The sequence below is a fragment of the Chelonoidis abingdonii genome, chromosome 13, assembly GCF_003597395.2.
Source record: "Chelonoidis abingdonii isolate Lonesome George chromosome 13, CheloAbing_2.0, whole genome shotgun sequence".
Classification (NCBI taxonomy): domain Eukaryota; kingdom Metazoa; phylum Chordata; order Testudines; family Testudinidae; genus Chelonoidis; species Chelonoidis abingdonii.
In genome coordinates, this window is record NC_133781.1 from 32,331,605 (window position 1) to 32,347,720 (window position 16,116).

At 61.9% G+C, this 16,116-nt stretch overlaps 1 protein-coding gene across 1 annotated transcript; it reads left to right on the forward strand.

Annotated features, from left to right (window-relative positions):
• The first annotated feature begins 4,358 nt into the window (after positions 1 to 4,358).
• Positions 4,359 to 12,859, forward strand: GCGR (glucagon receptor). Its single transcript, XM_032799150.2, has 13 exons — positions 4,359 to 4,427; positions 4,663 to 4,759; positions 5,900 to 6,007; positions 6,549 to 6,670; positions 6,894 to 7,000; positions 7,207 to 7,360; positions 7,451 to 7,610; positions 8,935 to 8,995; positions 10,603 to 10,672; positions 11,398 to 11,486; positions 11,765 to 11,903; positions 12,055 to 12,096; positions 12,307 to 12,859. The coding sequence occupies exons 1-13, from the start codon at positions 4,374 to 4,376 to the stop codon at positions 12,580 to 12,582; spliced, it is 1,479 nt and encodes a 492-aa protein (XP_032655041.1). The 5' UTR covers positions 4,359 to 4,373; the 3' UTR covers positions 12,583 to 12,859.
• The last annotated feature ends 3,257 nt before the right edge of the window (positions 12,860 to 16,116 follow it).

Consider the following 16,116-nt stretch of genomic DNA (forward strand, 5'->3'; position numbering starts at 1 on the left):
GGGGCTGTGGCACAACCTGCCAGCATGTGAGGAGGGCTCATGTCGGGCAGAGGAGCCTGCGTGGCTCCTGTGCTGCCCTAGTGGGCAACGGCAGTTCTTCAGGCAGGTGCCTCAGGGCAGCACCAGCCTCACAGGCCAGGAACATGCCGGCCTAGTGGGAGACACCCCACGATGGCGGCTGGGAGACAAAGAATGGGGAACAGGAGGGGAAGTGAGGCAGGCAACCTTCTCCCTGTGGAGCTGCAGCCCACACAAGGAGCTTGAGCCTCACTGGTGGAGGGCCCATGGGACAATAGCCAGGATCAATGGGGAAAACATCCTAGGGGTTGGCAGTGTGCTGGCCCATGTGTAGGACAGCCTCCCCAGGGAAGGGCTGGGGGTCCACTACTTTGGACTTAAACTGGGGCAAGGCAGAGGCCTGGGGAACTCCCTGCAGAGTTGGACTGGCCAGGGCAGGGAGGGCAGCAGACTGGATGCCCAGGGGTGGCTTCCATCTTGAGTCCCTTGCAGCAGGTGAGCCAGGGGCCTGTGCTGTGGGAAACATGGACAGTTCCCCTGTCCTGGAGCCCTCTAAATATGGAGAGAGCCTGTGTGTCCAGCCCAGCCCCAGGCAGCGTCTGGTGCTCCCAGCCCTGATTCATGTACTTCTCAGGCTCCCAAACACCAGCTGCTTCCGCCCCAGCTCCCAGGGTCTGGGGAGAGGACAGGTGATTTTCCCAGGGATAAAAATAGGTGAGTGGCAGAGGGGAGAGTCCTGGGAGAGTCCCTGTGCCTGGGTGGCACAGAGCTCCCTCCCCACGCGGGTGGGGAGCATCTGAATGAGAAGGGAGGTTGACGGGCAGAGGGATCTGAGAACGGGGCTCTGCCCCTGGCTGGAGTAGACAGGCCAGCCACCGTCACTGCAGGAAGGCGCCCCAGCTTGCAGACACTGGCAGGCAGCATGGCTCCAGGCACCGGGGGGGAAGTGTGGGGGGACGACTGCAGGGTGTCAGTGTTTCTGTGATGGGCAGGAGGCAGAGCATGGCTAGTAATGCAACTTACAGATGATCTCCCCGTCTGCCCCAGGGCTGCTCCAAAGCATGTGGCCAGCACTCTGAAGCCAAAGGAGGCAGAACCTACTTCCAGCCTGGAAGGAGCAGCCCAGCGCCAGCTACTGGGCACACAGCAGCGTCTGACAGGCAGCGAGCCTCTTGTCTGCTGTGGCCCAGGGCAGCCACTAGGCCCTCACGCTTGGGGTTGTGTGAGGGGCTCTTCAGAGCATGGGTGGGCGGGCGAGCTGCTGGCTCTGGAGAGCTCCTGCCCCATTGCTGGGGCCAGCCGGAATGCCCAGAGCCGTAGCGATGCCAGGCCATACCCTGCTGTGCTAAGGGCTGTTCGGGGCCTGGGCCGTACTACGAGGGTGCAGCGAGAATGGCCCATTTGTCAGGAGAGCAGAAATCCCGTTCAGGAGCCCTTTAACCAGCTTAGGGCAGGATAGAGGGAATTAACGCCTCATGAATTGGGCTTTGTGTCTGAGGCAGGGATATTGTAGGCTTGGCAGGGAGGCAGCCTGTGCCCTGCAGCACGTGGGAGTATGGCAAAGCTCTGGGTGTAGGAGCTGGGCCTGGGATGGTGCAGGGAGGAGTCACTGTCTGCCTGGTTCACCCTGAGCCAGGGGATTGCAGCTGTTAATCATTAACGGCTGCGGGGAGGTAGCAACTCCCTGTTCCACTGAGATCTGTAAACAAGGGGGAGCAATGGTGCTGTGGGTGCTCCTTGCTCACTTTTTTGCCTACAAGAGGACAGGATGAGGGGGCGACTCCTCACCAGAGAAAGTGGAGAGCTGCAGGCCGAGCTCCTGGAGCATGGACAGGCCCAGACTTGGCGCCTGGGCACCCAGATGAGCCTTTGAGCACAGAGGTCGCTGGCTGCGCAACCACCTGCTGGGCCTCTTGCCTGCACAGCATGACCCCGCTGCCCAGTGCCTGGGCCATGCTCATCTGCCCTGGGATGTAGCTGGTCAGACTGCCGGCCGGGTTCTGCAGGGCTCAGCGCTAGACCTAACGCTGTCCAGAGTTGGCACTGTTGAGCCGGAGGTAAATGCCAACTGGCTGCTGATAGAATTTGCGGCTGACATGCAGGTTGGTGGGCTGGTAGATAGCCATGAGGCCAGGGCAGTTATACAGAGCTCTCTGGATCACTACGTAGGCTGGGCCTAGTCAGACAAAATACACCCAAAGGCAAGGGCAGACATCGGAGAACAAGGCTTGACGTCCCTGCCTACCGCCGGTGGGGCTGGACTCTGGAAAGCGTTCTGGGTTCGCTGTGAACTGCAATTGAGTCTGAGCTCCTGGGGTGCATAAAGAGGGGAGTAGGAGCAGGGAAGGTGTGCAGCCTCAGTAAAACCCATCTAAAATCCCGTCTGCTTTTTAAAAAGGACATTGAAAGCTTGGAGGGGGTGCAGAAAAGAGCCCAGAAATGCCCTGTCAGGGTTGGTCTAGGTTTGCTTGGTCCTGCCTCAGCGCAGGGGTCTGGACTTGATGGTCTCTTGAGGTCCCTTCCAGCCTGACATTTCTATGACTTCAGATGATTTAGCCAAACACAAGTTATCGGGCTCAGTACAGGGGGAGCTGGGTGAGATGTAATGGCCTGTGAAATACGAGAGGTCAGACTAGATGATCCAATTGTCCCTTCTGGCCTGAAACTCTGGATCCGAAGCAAGCTCTTGACTTGCCCCCAGCAGCAGTTGGGAGCTAGACAGGCACAAGTGGTGCTGTGGGGTCACCTAGCCTGGGAACATGGCGCAGAGCGCAGCCTGCAGGCGAGGGAGGCCCGGATCCTGGGTGAGGAGGGTTTGTGATCTGGGACTCCAGGAGTAGCCATGGTGATTTTGAGCCCCTAGGGCAAAGCAGGGGGGAGCTGTGCCCTTGCTGAGAGGGGAGTCATGTCGCCCATCAACACATGGACATGCTAGGCCGGGGAAGCAGGCTCTGCATTAACAAGGAGCTGTATTGTGGAGCCTCACCAGGACGTCCTGCTCCCGCAGCCATCGTGAACAGGACAAGTGTTGGAGCTGATCCCTCAGGGAGGGAAGCCACCCAGGCCAGCCCTACATGCCCCGAGAAGTGACCAGGTGCACAGTGGGCCCGGCCAGTGGATGGCTGGCTTTCTCAGCATCCCTAGCAGTAGGACCAGCCAAGCCCAAGCCAGCCAGGGCTGTGGGGAGTGTGTGCTCTGGGGTGGGGCTGGGGATGAGGGTTTGGGGTGTAGGAGGGCGCTCCCAGCTGGGACTGAGGGGTTCGGAGGCTGGGAGGGGGATCAGGGCTGGGGCAGATGGTTGGGGCGCAGGGGGTGTGAGGGTTCTGGCTGGGGGTGCAGGCTCTGGGGTGGGCTTGGGGATGAGTGGTTTGGGCTTCAGGAGTAGGCTCTGGGCTGGGGCAGGGGGTTGGGGTGCGAGAGGTGAGGGCTCTGGCTGGGGGTGTGGGGCAAAAGGGGGATCAGGGCTGGGGTAGGGGTATGGGGCACGGGAGGAGGTCAGGGGTGCAGGCTACGGGTGGCACTTATCTCAGGCAGCTCCTAGAAACAGCGGCATGTCCCCCCTCCAGCTCCTGTGTGGAAGTGCAGCCAGACTGTTCCATCCACAGGCACTGCCCCCATAGCTCCTATTGGCCATGATTCCCAGCCAATGGGAGCTGTGCAGCCGGTGCTTGCAGCAGGGGCAGCATGCAGAGCTCCCCGGCTGTCACTATGCCTAGGAGCTGGAGAGGGGACATACCAATGCTTCCAGGAGCCACAAGGAGCCATGGCAGGCAGGGAGCCTGCCTTAGCCCCGATGTGCTGCCAACTGGACTTCTAACGACCTGATCAGTGCTGACCAGAGCTGCCTGGGACACTTGGCAACCCTAACAATGGCTACTAGCTCTCCCCATGGGCTCCCATTACAGGACCTGGTGTCTGCACCCCTACGGCGACTGGCTCAGGTCCCTCCCACAGGCCTGACCCTGCCAGGGCTGAGCACCTTTGCTCCCGTGACCAGGGTGGGATTTCAGAGAGCTCAGTGAGGGTCTCAGCAGCAGCTGTGACTCCTGCGTCGGGTCCTGCCAACACATGGCTGGGCCCAGTGTGCAGCCGTCAGGCCCCTAGACTCAGCCAGTGGCCACCCACCGAGACAGCACTGCACTTCGCCCTATCTGCTCCACAGCGTGCAGGCTGGGCCCCTGGCAGCACAGCCCCCTCCCCATCTGCAGAGCGCCCCAAGCACTCTCTGCCTTTGTCTCATGCAGGGTTTCCTGTGAGCCGGGCCAGGAGCCCAGGGAGCAGCCAGACTAGGCCATTCTGTAGGCAGCAGGTTGCTTCAGGCCATTCCCGATGCGGTTTGGCAGCCCTACAGAGGGATGTCCCAGCCGCTTCTGCTCAGCCTCCTGCTGGCGCTGGTCTTCTACTGCCAGGTAAGGGCTAGGCCAGCCCGGCTTCTCCTGTGGGGCTCAGCCCCATGGGCTGCTGGGCCTGCCGTGCCTGGGGATGGCTCTGTCATGCCCAGCTCCTTGCTGGGCGGAGGTGGAGCGGCTCAGGCTGAGGAACGGCAAGGGAATCCCTGGTCTCTGGGGCCCTGCCCACTCTTCTCTGGCCCTGGGGGGGTGCTGCTGGCTGGTCGCTGACGGGCCCTCCGTGTACCCTGTCCAGGGACATTCAGCCCAGATCATGGATTTCCTCTTTGAGAGCTGGAAGGCCTACAGCGAGGAGTGTCACCAGAACATGAGCCTGCAGCCCCCACCCACAGGTGAGAGCCACGTGTCCAACCCCAAGTGAACATGAGCCCCATATGCCTCCCCTCTCCCGCGCAAGGGGCAGCCGATACAGCCAGGTGAGCCTGGGAGTGCAGGGACAGGGGACAGATCCTCCACCCTGGGGTGTGTGCTGAGGTCAGGAACAGCTGCCTGGGCAGGGGAGAGGGTGGCAGAGGAGAATGGGACCATGGGCTTCCTGCCCCTTCAAAGGGGCTGCAGTGGTGGTATCAGGCCCTGGCGCAGCACAGACCTCAGGAGCTCACATGGCCTGGAGACAAGCAGCATGCATGGGGGGGGCCATGAGGGGCAATGCCAGGGGCACAAGGGGGGTGGGGGGGCAATTCCAGGGGCATACAGGGGAATGAGGGGGCAATTCCAGTGGCACATGGGGGAGTGAGGGGAGCAATTCGAGCAGCACATGAGGATGAGGGGGCAGTTCCAGCAGCATACAGGGGTCAAGGGGACAGTTCTGGGGGCACACGGGGGAGCGAGAGGGCAGTTCCAGCAGCACACAGGGGTCAAGGGGGCAGTTCTGGGGGCACACGGGGGAGTGAGGGGGCAGTTCCAGGAGTTCACGGGGGTCAAGGGGGCAGTTCTGGGGGCACACGGGGGAGTGAGGGGCCAGCTCCAGGCACCAGCGCAGCAAGCATGTGCTTGAGGCGGCCAACAGAAGGGGCTCTTCGGTGGTAATTGGGGGGGTGAGGGGGCAGTTCCAGGGGCACATGGGGGAGCGAGGCGGCAGTTCTGGGGATACACGGGGGGTGAGGGGGCAGTTCCGGGGGCACATGGGGGAGCGAGGGGGCAGTTCCAAGGGTACACGGGGGGTGAAAGGGCAGTTCCAGGGGCACATGGGGGAGCGAGGGGGCAGTTCTGGGGGCACACGGGGGTCAAGGATGCAATTCTATGGGTGCAGGGGGTGGCATTCAGGGTTAGTTTTGTAACTATAGAAAACTATTTATTCTACCTGCTATCCTCCCAACTCCGCCAGTGGCCCCTCAGCTGCCCCTTCCACTCCCCCCCAGTGGCCTCTCAGCCAGGGGGGCACCCATTATGGATGGGGCTGGATGGCAGGGGGCTGGCAGAAGCACTGTGACCCCCGCCATCCCTGCTTAGGGCCTCTCTTCTCCCTGCAGAGCTGGTCTGTAACCGAACCTTTGACAAGTTCTCCTGCTGGCCCGACACGCTGCCCAACACCACAGTCAACGTCTCCTGCCCCTGGTTCCTGCCCTGGCACAGGAAAGGTAACTGCCTGGGGCTGGCACCTGGCCCGGCCGCGCTGTCCTATCCTGCTGGGCGCACACTGTACATGAGCAGCAGCTGCCATCTGCTCTCCCTGGGCTCCGGGGAGCTCCTGCAGCTTGCAGTGCCAGGAGCTGTGGGAGGGAGGGCTGAGGAGAGCCCTGTGCTGGCTGGGGAGGCAGGGGAGGGCGTGTGGGGTGGGGAGCCGGGATACTCACTGCCTGACCCTCGGCTGCCCCAGCTTGCTAATGGGGCAGGGCAGCGTTTATTGGCTCTGGGTGCTGTCGGCCATTCAGGACCCTATCACTGGCAGCAAGAATGGACATGGCAGGGATGGGACCAAGAAGTGTGGGCCATGGAGGACTAGCCAGCAGGGCCAGTGAGGAGTGCAGGGGCTCCAGCAGGTCTGAGGAGGGAGGGGCATGCATGGGGGGCTGACATGGGCAGACGGGGGGGACTGGCAGGGATAGTACAGGGGCCTGGTGTGGGGAGCACAGAGGTGTCTAACCAACCGGTTCTCCATGTCCCATCTCCTCCCCGCAGTGAAGCACAGATACGTCTTCAAGAAGTGTGGGCCAGATGGGGAGTGGGTGAAGCGCCCCAATGGGCAGCCCTGGCGGGACAGCACGGAGTGTGAGATGGACGCAGAAGACCTCGAAGCCCAGGTCAGTGGGGGCAGGACTGGGGCCAGGCTGAGCCTTGCAGCCCCCATGGAGCACCGTGAGCGAGTCTCAGCTTAGCCCCACAGCAGCTAGGAGTTTGGGATGGCCCAGCAGCTTTGCCTCCCACAGCATACGGGCCGTTCCCATGCCTGGGCTCTGTCGCTCCAGGCCATGGACAGATGGCCCTGCCCAGCCCTGCTCAGCAGCTCTCTCCCTCTCTTTCTAGGATAAATTTGCCAAAACCTACGGCAGCTTTAAGATAATGTACACGGTTGGCTACTCAGTGTCCCTGGGCACCCTGCTCCTCGCCCTGGCCATCCTGCTGGGCTTCAGGTAGGGGCTAGGGGGAGAACTGCAGTTGAGAGACAGGGAGGGAGGGGATGAGAGGCAGCCAGAAGAGGGAGCCAGGGGTTGGGGGGACTTGGGAGATGGGGCCATGGCTGGGGTAGCTGGGGCTGTAGGATCCAGGGTGGGCAGTGGTGGGCACAGGCTGGGGACGGTCCTTGCTGGACACTGACTGGGGCTCCTGCTTTCGGCAGCAAACTGCACTGCATGCGGAATTACATCCACATGAACCTCTTCGCCTCCTTCGTCCTGAAGGGGGTCTCGGTGCTGGTGATCGACGCCCTGCTCAAGACCCGCTACAACGAGAAGATTGATGACTACAACGTGGGCATCTGGCTAAGCGATGAGGTGAGCCCCCTTGGCCCCTTTGCCATGCTAGGAGCTCTGTGGGGCCAGTGCCTTACTGAGCCCCCCCACTGACTCCCACCCCTCCCCCAGGCCGCTGCCGGCTGTCGAGCAGCCACCGTCTTCATGCAGTATGGCATCGTGGCCAACTACAGCTGGCTGCTGGTGGAGGGAATCTACCTCCACAACCTGCTGGTGCTCACTGTCTTCTCCGAGCGGAGCTACTTCACCCTCTACCTGTGCATCGGCTGGGGTGAGCGTCTGGGCACAGGGGACAGGCACCAGCCACGGCACACAGTGCCTAGGCACGGGGGACGGGCACCAGCCACAGCACACAGCGCCTGGGCACGGGGGACAGGCACCAGCCACGGCACACAGCGCCTGGGCACAGGGAGGGATGGGCACCAGCCACGGCACACAGCGCCTGGGCACGGGGGTCGGGCACCAGCCACGGCACACAGCGCCTGGGCACAGGGGGGGACGGGCACCAGCCACGGCACACAGCGCCTGGGCACGGGGGTCGGGCACCAGCCACGGCACACAGCGCCTGGGCACAGGGGGGGACGGGCACCAGCCACGGCACACAGCGCCTGGGCACAGGGGTCGGGCACCAGCCACGGCACACAGCGCCTGGGCACGGGGGTCGGGCACCAGCCACGGCACACAGCGCCTGGGCACAGGGGTCGGGCACCAGCCACGGCACACAGCGCCTGGGCACAGGGGACAGGCACAAGCCATGGCACACAGTGCCTGGGCACAGGGAGGGATCAGCACCAGCCACGGCACACAGTGCCTGGGCACGGGGGATGGGCATCAGCCACGGCACACAGTGCCTGGGCACGGGGGATGGGCATCAGCCATGGCACATAGCGCCTGGGCACAGAGGTTGGGCACCAGCCACAGGCACAGCGCCTGGGCACGGGGGGTCGGACACCAGCCACAGCACAGCGCCTGGGCACGGGGGTGAGGGGCATCAGCCACGGCACACAGAGCCTGGGCACAGAGGTCAGACACCAGCCATGGCACACAGTGCCTGGGCACAGGGGGATGGGCACCAACCACAGCACACAGTGCCTGGGCACGGGGGGTTGGACACCACCCATGGCACACAGAGCCTGGGCATGGGAGAGGGACACCAGCCACAGCACAGCACCTGGGCATGGGGGGTTAGGCACCAGCCATGGCACACAGGCTGGGCACGGGGGGATGGGCACCAGCCATGGCACACAGAGCCTGGGCATGGGGGATGAGCACCAGCCATGGCACAGCGCCTGGGCACGGGGGATGGGCATCAGCCACAGCACACAGTCTGGGCATGGGGGGTCAGGCACCAGCCATGGCACACAGGTTGGGCACAGGGGGACGGGCACCAACCACGGCACACAGGCTGGGCATGGGGGACAGGCACCAGCCAAGGCACAGCACCTGGGCACGGGGAGGGAATGGACACCAGTCACGGCCAGCATCTGGGCATGGGGGGATGGGCATGCACCTGGTGCCCCAGTCTCAGCCTATGACCCCTGGAGGAGCTGCCCCACTATGTGTCTCACCTGCTTCTGTCTCTTCTTTGTCCCCAGGGGCCCCTGTCCTGTTCCTCATCCCCTGGGTGGTTGTGAAATTTTTATATGAAAACATTCAGTAAGTAGAGCCACGTGTGTGGGAGTGTGAGCTATGTGAGGTGTGGGCATGCAAAGTGTATGGATGTGCGAGGTGTGGGCACATGCAGTGCATATGTGAGGTCTGTGGGTATGATGTGCCAGATGTGGGCGCACAACGTGAAAGTACAAAATGTGGGCATGCACAGGCTGCACGTGTGAGATGTGGACATGCAAAGTATATATGCAAGATGTGGGCACATGAAGTGTGAGTGCGATGTGTGAGATGTATGTGTCTGAGGTGTGAGCATGTGCCAGCTGCATTTGCGAGGTGCGGGCATGAGGCAGCTGTGTGTGGGAGACATGGGCGGGCTGCACATGCAAGGTGTGGGCATGGGCAGGCCATGCATGCAAGGTGTGGGTTTGTGCCAGCTGTGCGTGTGAGGTATGGGTGGGCCATGCTTGCAAGGTGTGGGTGTGCACAGACTGTGTGTGTGAGGTGTGGGTGTGCGCAGGCTGCGCATGCAAGGTGTGGGTGTGCGCAGGCTGCAGATGTGAGGTGTCGGTGTGCACAGGCTGCACGTGTGAGGTGTGGGTGTGTGCAGGCTGTGCATGCGAGGTGTGGGTGTGCGCACACTGCATGTGCAAGGTGTGAGTGTGCACAGGCTGCACATGTGAGATGTGGATCTGTGCAGGCTGCGTGTGCAAGATGTGAGAGTGCGCATGCTGCATGTGTGAGGTGTGAGAGTGCACAGGCTGCACATGTGAGGTGTGGGTGTGTGCAGGCTGCGTGTGCAAGATGTGAGAGTGTGCACGCTGCATGTGTGAGGTGTGAGAGTGCACAGGCTGCACATGCGAGGTGTGGGCATGCGCAGGCTGCGCATGCAAGGTGTGAGGTGTGGGTGTGTAAAGACTGTGGGTGTGAGATGTGTGTGCACAGGCTGCACCTGTGAGGGTTGGGTGTGTGCAGGCTTCATGTGCAAGGTGTGGATGTGCACTGGCTGCGTGTGCGAGGCATGGGAGTGTGTTTGTGAGGTGGGGGGGGAGCAGTGGCAGGTGGCTGCGATGCTGTTCAGACCAGGAGCTGTGTAAGCGTCACTCCGTGGGTCATACAACTATCCCGAGAGGCCGAGTGGATGACAGCACGGGCTGTGGCAGGGCTCCCGCCAGTCTCTGGCTAGAGACTGCGCTGAGCCTGAATGTGGGGGCAGATTAGCCCCCAGCCTTTCCTGCGGGATTCGAATACCTCCCTCTGAATCAGCTGCTGCCAGCCTCTGCTGGATACGGGCATAGGGTGGATGGGCCTAGGTCTGACCCATCTGTCTAGTGCTGTGCACGGGGGTTCATTGGGGCACCTGCATCTGCAGTTGTCTGCTTGCCTGGCAGAGGCTGTGTACAGTCTGTGTGCTCACGGGGGTGGTGTCTGTGCCCGTGTGGGCAAGGGGCACGTGTCTGGGCAGGACCAAGTCTGTGCCTGTGGGTGAGCCCTGGCCTGTTCACACCTCCTTGGCCCTTGTGTTACCTGGAAATCCCTGCCAGGAACCTTATACCACCTTGTGCTAGGGCTGGGCTGATCTTCCTGACGGGGCACATGGCACATTGATACAAAAGTGCCACTTCTCCCATCACCCCCTCACTCTCACCTCCCAGGTGCTGGAGCACCAACAACAACATGGGCTTCTGGTGGATCCCCCGCTTCCCTGTGTTCCTGGCCATCCTGGTAAGTGCCAGCCCACCCTGCCCCCACCTCCCCTCTCCTCACCCTGGGCCTTTCCCCTCTCCGCATCGCAGGCCCCCTCTCCTCTCTGCACCACCGGTCCCCTCCCCTCTCCGCACCATGAGCCCCCTCCCCTTTCCACACTGCAGACCCCCTCCTGTGAGATGCTCCCCCTCTCTCCCCTCCATCCAACCCAGGCACCCCATCCTCCTGCCCAGCACACACCCATTCCCTCTCTTCCACGCCCCAGCTGCCAACAGATCACAACTTCATATTCAGCTTCTTTTACCTCCTGCTCATGGAGCTGTTGGGCTGCAGTCAGGGTGCATTTTCCCACTTTGGTCCACAGCAACCATGTCCAGATGAGTCATGTCTTTTCAATGAGAGCAAGTCTCCCAGAATCACATGACTCCAGGAGCTAGGGCTTTCAGAAAAACACCAAATATTGTGAGAGTTGGTGACACTGAGTTCCCCTGCATGGCTGCCCTACCCTGCCCAGACAGAGCCCCAACCACAGACAGGGTCCCTTTTGTCCTGCACTGGCTGCCTGGGGCTGACTAGACTCCCCAGGGTCCATCTGGGACAGGGCTGGGCATGGTCACCTGTTCCCAGTGATACTTCATGAGGCTAGGGTCACCAGCCCCACAAGGACTCCCTTGCTGGGGTGGGGACTCTCCACTCCCTGGCCCCCATCCCCATCTGCCTCTCACCCTATTTCTCCCTTTCAGATCAACTTCTTCATTTTCATCCGCATCATCCAGATCCTGGTCTCCAAGCTCCGTGCCCACCAGATGCGCTACACAGATTATAAATTCCGGTGCGTACCGGAGGCTGGCCAGCTCCCCTGGGCCTCACCCTGCCCTCGGCCAAGCTCTCCCGCTCACACCTTGGGGAGGCTACTGCCCCACAGGCCCCATGCTCTGTGTGCATGTGCCCACTGCCCTGTTGTGCCAGAGGGGGCTATGTGTGCCCATGGGACCCGGCTCTGTACCTGTGGTGCCTGTCTAATCATGGGGCCCCATATCTGTAGCATCTGAAGGGGGAGGTGAAATGGGTGGGGAATGCCTGGCTCTGATTGGTGAGGCTCCTTGGCAGGCTGGCGAAGTCCACGCTGACGCTGATCCCGCTGTTGGGCATCCACGAGGTGGTGTTTGCCTTCATCACGGATGAGCACGCCCAGGGTACCCTGCGTTATGTCAAGCTCTTCTTCGACCTCTTCCTGAGCTCCTTCCAGGTGAGCTGGGCCTGGCACCTGAGCGGGGCGCCCTCAAGCACCCTCTTGCCCAGCCTCTGTGCTCTGTGGCCTCCCCTCCCATGACCCTGCGGGGGGAGGATCAAGTTGCCTGGGCCATGTCCCTCTCATGTCCTCTCTTCTTGCTGCCTAGGGGATGCTGGTGGCCATTCTGTACTGCTTTATCAACAAGGAGGTGAGTGCGAGCACCCATGACTGCGTCTGCCTGGGACCCTGTACCTGCATTCTGCAGCGCAGGCCCGGTGGAGAGAACTCTGCTACCCTGTGCCATCTGGGCCCCAGCAGGGGCTCTGGGCTTGGCCTGGCCTGTCTTGCTGTGGGGGAGGCGGAAAGCTGGCTGTTGCAGGCCCTGGGCCATGCTCACCCTGTCTGGGGCTGTTTGCAGGTGCAGTCGGAGCTGCTGAAGAAGTGGCAGCGCTGGAAGCTGGGCAAGGACCTGGAGGAGGAGTACAAGCACACGTACAGCCAGACCCCCAATGCCCGCAACGGGGGCAGCAGTACTTATGAGAAGCACAGGCTGGTGGGCAGCTGCATCACTGGGCTGGGGCGGAGTCAGCCCACAGCACACACCAGCACCCACTACCTCGAGAAGACAGGCTGCAGCACCAACGAGAGGCACCAGTGCTACGAGTTCCCCGAAACGGCCGCCAGCAACTTCTGAGCTCACCGCCTGCCACACAGCCAGGGCGCTAGGCCCACGCCTGTCGCGAGCAGGCTCTGCTGGGCAGGGAGAGGGAGCCAAGGGCTCAGGCAGCAGGCTTGCAGGGACATAAACCAAGAGGCAGTGCCTTTCAGCCCTTCCTGGGGCTGTCCGGGGATCGGGGTGTACACCAGGGTGTCAGGACCTGACGAGAGGCATGCTGAGAATGGAGCGTCTCCTGCTGCCCCTCTCCATCCTTTGGCTGCACGTGCCAGGTGGGCAAGGGATGGTGTCTGTGCACAAGGCCTGCACCCCAGCACAAGTCCACATGGAGGGCACAGCACCCTGTGCCAGCCTGGCAGGGTGTAGGGAGTTTGGGAACAGTGCCCGCTGGAGTGTGGGGGCAGGGTGTCTGCCTGCTGGGCCGTGTGCAGCTGCTTCCTGCGCTTGCTCCTGCTGCCTGCCAGCTCCTGTGCCCGAGGTTAATTTATCTCTGCAGTAGCTATGTAAATAGGCATGGGGTCCGCGGGGCGGGCTCTGTTTGCATCTGTCTGTGCATGGCGCGGCACATCACTCCGGAGGACGTGGGCACCAATAAACCCTGGGGTGTGTCTCATGGCAGCGAGGATCTGAGTGGGAGCTGAAGGGGCCAGGGGAAGGGGAAAGGCCGGCACAGCTGACCAGCATGAATGCTGGCCCAGGGAGGTGAATGTCAGGGCGGAGGGGGCACTTGCTCAAAGGAGGGGAGCAAGGGGGGAAGCTTGCACAAACACGGGAGAGGGGGCGCATGCACAAAGGTGGGCCAGAAGGTCTCTGCTGGGCAAGTGGGTTTCCCTGGACAGCAACTCCTGCCACAGCCGGCAAGCTGGGCCAGGCTGCAGAGCCCGCCCCATCCTAGGCCTGGCATGTCAGGCTGCCAAGCTGGGGTCAGCGCCGCTTCCTTCTGTGGCACCCAGGCCCAACTGCAGGCTAATCTCACTCCCACACGTCCGCCTCTTCTCTTCACTTGCCTAGCAGCCCCATCCAGCCTGATCTGAGCCTCCCCTCCTGCCCCTGGCACAGGGCAGAGAAAGTAAATGCCACCCCTGCCCCAGGAGCCCTTTCCAGCCCCTGGGGAGGGCTGCGTCTCCCCAAACTGGCACATACTGGCTGGCTTGCCTGGCCACAAGCAGTTACTCTGGGTGCTGTGTGCACCATGTGGGGCTTTCCCTGTGCATTGGGCCAGGGAGCTGAGCACAGTGGGCAGCAGTGTGGCTGGGCAGACATCAGGCTGTGAGAGCATAAAGCACAGGGGAGGGGTAGTGCAGCAGCTGCAGCTCTACTGTCCCCAGAGCAAAGTCATCTGCCCAGGGCTTCCGCCAGGAAATCTGCAGCTGTAAGAGTTAGACACCCCAAGGCTGCAGGGGGCTCTGGCTGGCACTGGCCGGATGGCGGCCCAAGAGGTGACCCTCATGCAGGCTCGCCCGCCTCCCCACCCCAGTTGGCTTTGGCCAGGGCAAAAACACCAGCCGCTGGCACTTGGCTTGACACCATGCAGGCAGCAGCAGTGTCACAGGCATGCTGCCCCACAGGTGTAGGCCCCTGTGTGACGAACTGGGACTGTTCCTAATGTTTGCTCTGAATACTGTGTTTGTGCCTCAGTGTCCCCTAGGCAGTTCTTAAGTATCTAGGTGGTGGGATAAGGGTGTGTGATTGCTGCAGAGCAAAGGGCCAGTGCACCTAAATGCCTGGCACTCTGTCTCCTAGCAACTGATGGCCTGGGCCCCTCCTCTGCAAAGGTGCCAACTGAAGGTGTTGGAGACAAAGGGATCAGGTGACCTCCTGGCCCGGGAAAGGAGCTGAGCAGAGAGGAGGGGCTGGAGGGGGTGGTTAGTCTGGAGCTTGCTGGGGACGAGGAGTGAAGTGCAGACCTAGGGGTCTGGCTCACTGCCCCCCAGAATGGACCCGGCCGAGGGGTCTGGTTCGCTGTATCTACAAGCTCTGTTTTAGACCCTGTTCCTGTCATCGAATAAACCTCTGTTTTGCTGGCTGAGAGTCACGTCTGACTGCAAAGTGGGGGTGCAGAACCCTGTGGCTTCCCCAGGACCCCGCCTGGGTGGGCTCGCTGTGGGAAGCCCACGGAGGGGCAGAGGATGCTGAATGCTCCAAGGAGAGACCCAGGAGGTGAAGACGTGTGAGCTTCTTGCCCTGAACAAGTCTGCTCCAAGGGAGAGGAGGCTCCCCAAAGTCCTGACTGGCTTTGTGGGGAGCAGTTCCAGAGCATCGCCCGGGGACTCCGTGACACCCTGCATACAGCCACAGGCGTTCACACGCATGCTGGGTGCCTCTCAGCACCCCACAGCCCCCCCAAACACTCATAAGGTGCTTTTGCACCCCATGTGAGCACTAAGCCATCGAAAGTGGCGGCTTTGGGAAAGGAACAAGCTCCTTGTGTGGGGGATTAGCCCAGCGTGCCTGCCTGCCTGCCTGCGTACAAGCTCTGCCCCACATGCACAGCCTGGCAGCACTCCCATGCACACACCTGCCTGGGCAGGTGACAGTGTCAGGACTCCTGGGTTCTGGTCCCAGCTCGCTCTGCTGCCTGCAAGGACAGTCATAGAGCATCTGGCAGCAAAGTGACCACAGGGTTACAGGCCAGGCTTGGAGGCGGTGGAGCTCGGGGGGCAGATTGGGGCCCACAGTGAGGCAGTCTGCACAGGGTTACTGCTTACAGACCAGACCTGGAGGGGCTCTGGGTGCTCAGGCTGTACTCACCCTCACAGCTGTGGCTTGGGGAAATCTTGATGCAGTTAAGGAGCATTTCCTGCTGCAAAGTGGCCCTAATTTCCTCTGCAGGGAAGGAGCCAAAACTGCATCTGAGCTTATTGATTTAAACTACCATAATGACCATAGATCTCCGATCAGCACCGCCTGCCCCATTAGCGTGGCACTAGCGAGCTAGGGAAGGTGCTCTTGGCACGCCAGCTGTCCCAGCCCAGCACCGCTGTGTGCCCTCCCTGGCCCTGTGCCACAGCAGCCTTGGGCCGTTGCAGAGCCAGCGGCCCAGTGCACAGCTAACCCTGCCCCTGCAGCTGGCAAGCCTGACAGCTCTGGCTGAGCACTTGGGAAACAGCCACCCCGAGTGACCATAAACAGCCCCACACTATAAACATTGCTCAGTGCAGAGGGCGCCCAGCCTGACTAGCTGTTTACATCGCCACCAAATCACGCTCCTCGGGGCTCGCACTCCATATCCCGGCCCCACTGTCCCCAGGAACTGCTGCCGCGCAGTCAACAGCAGCTGCCCCAGCACCTTGGCACCAGCCTCAGCCATGCCATTCAGTGAGACCCATCATGTCCCCAGCCTTGAGCCTTGCCTCAGCCCCCTTCCCCAGCATCCCTCCCCTCTCGCTCCCCCTGTGTCCTGCATGACACCCTGCCCCTGTGCTGGGGGCCTCTCACGTCATGCTTTGCCTCTCATGGGTCTTGGGTTGACCCTGCTTCAGCCCAAGCAGGACTTCTGGGAACCTGCACATTCCCCAGCACCCAGGGTCCCTGCTCTAGTCTCCCCGGCCC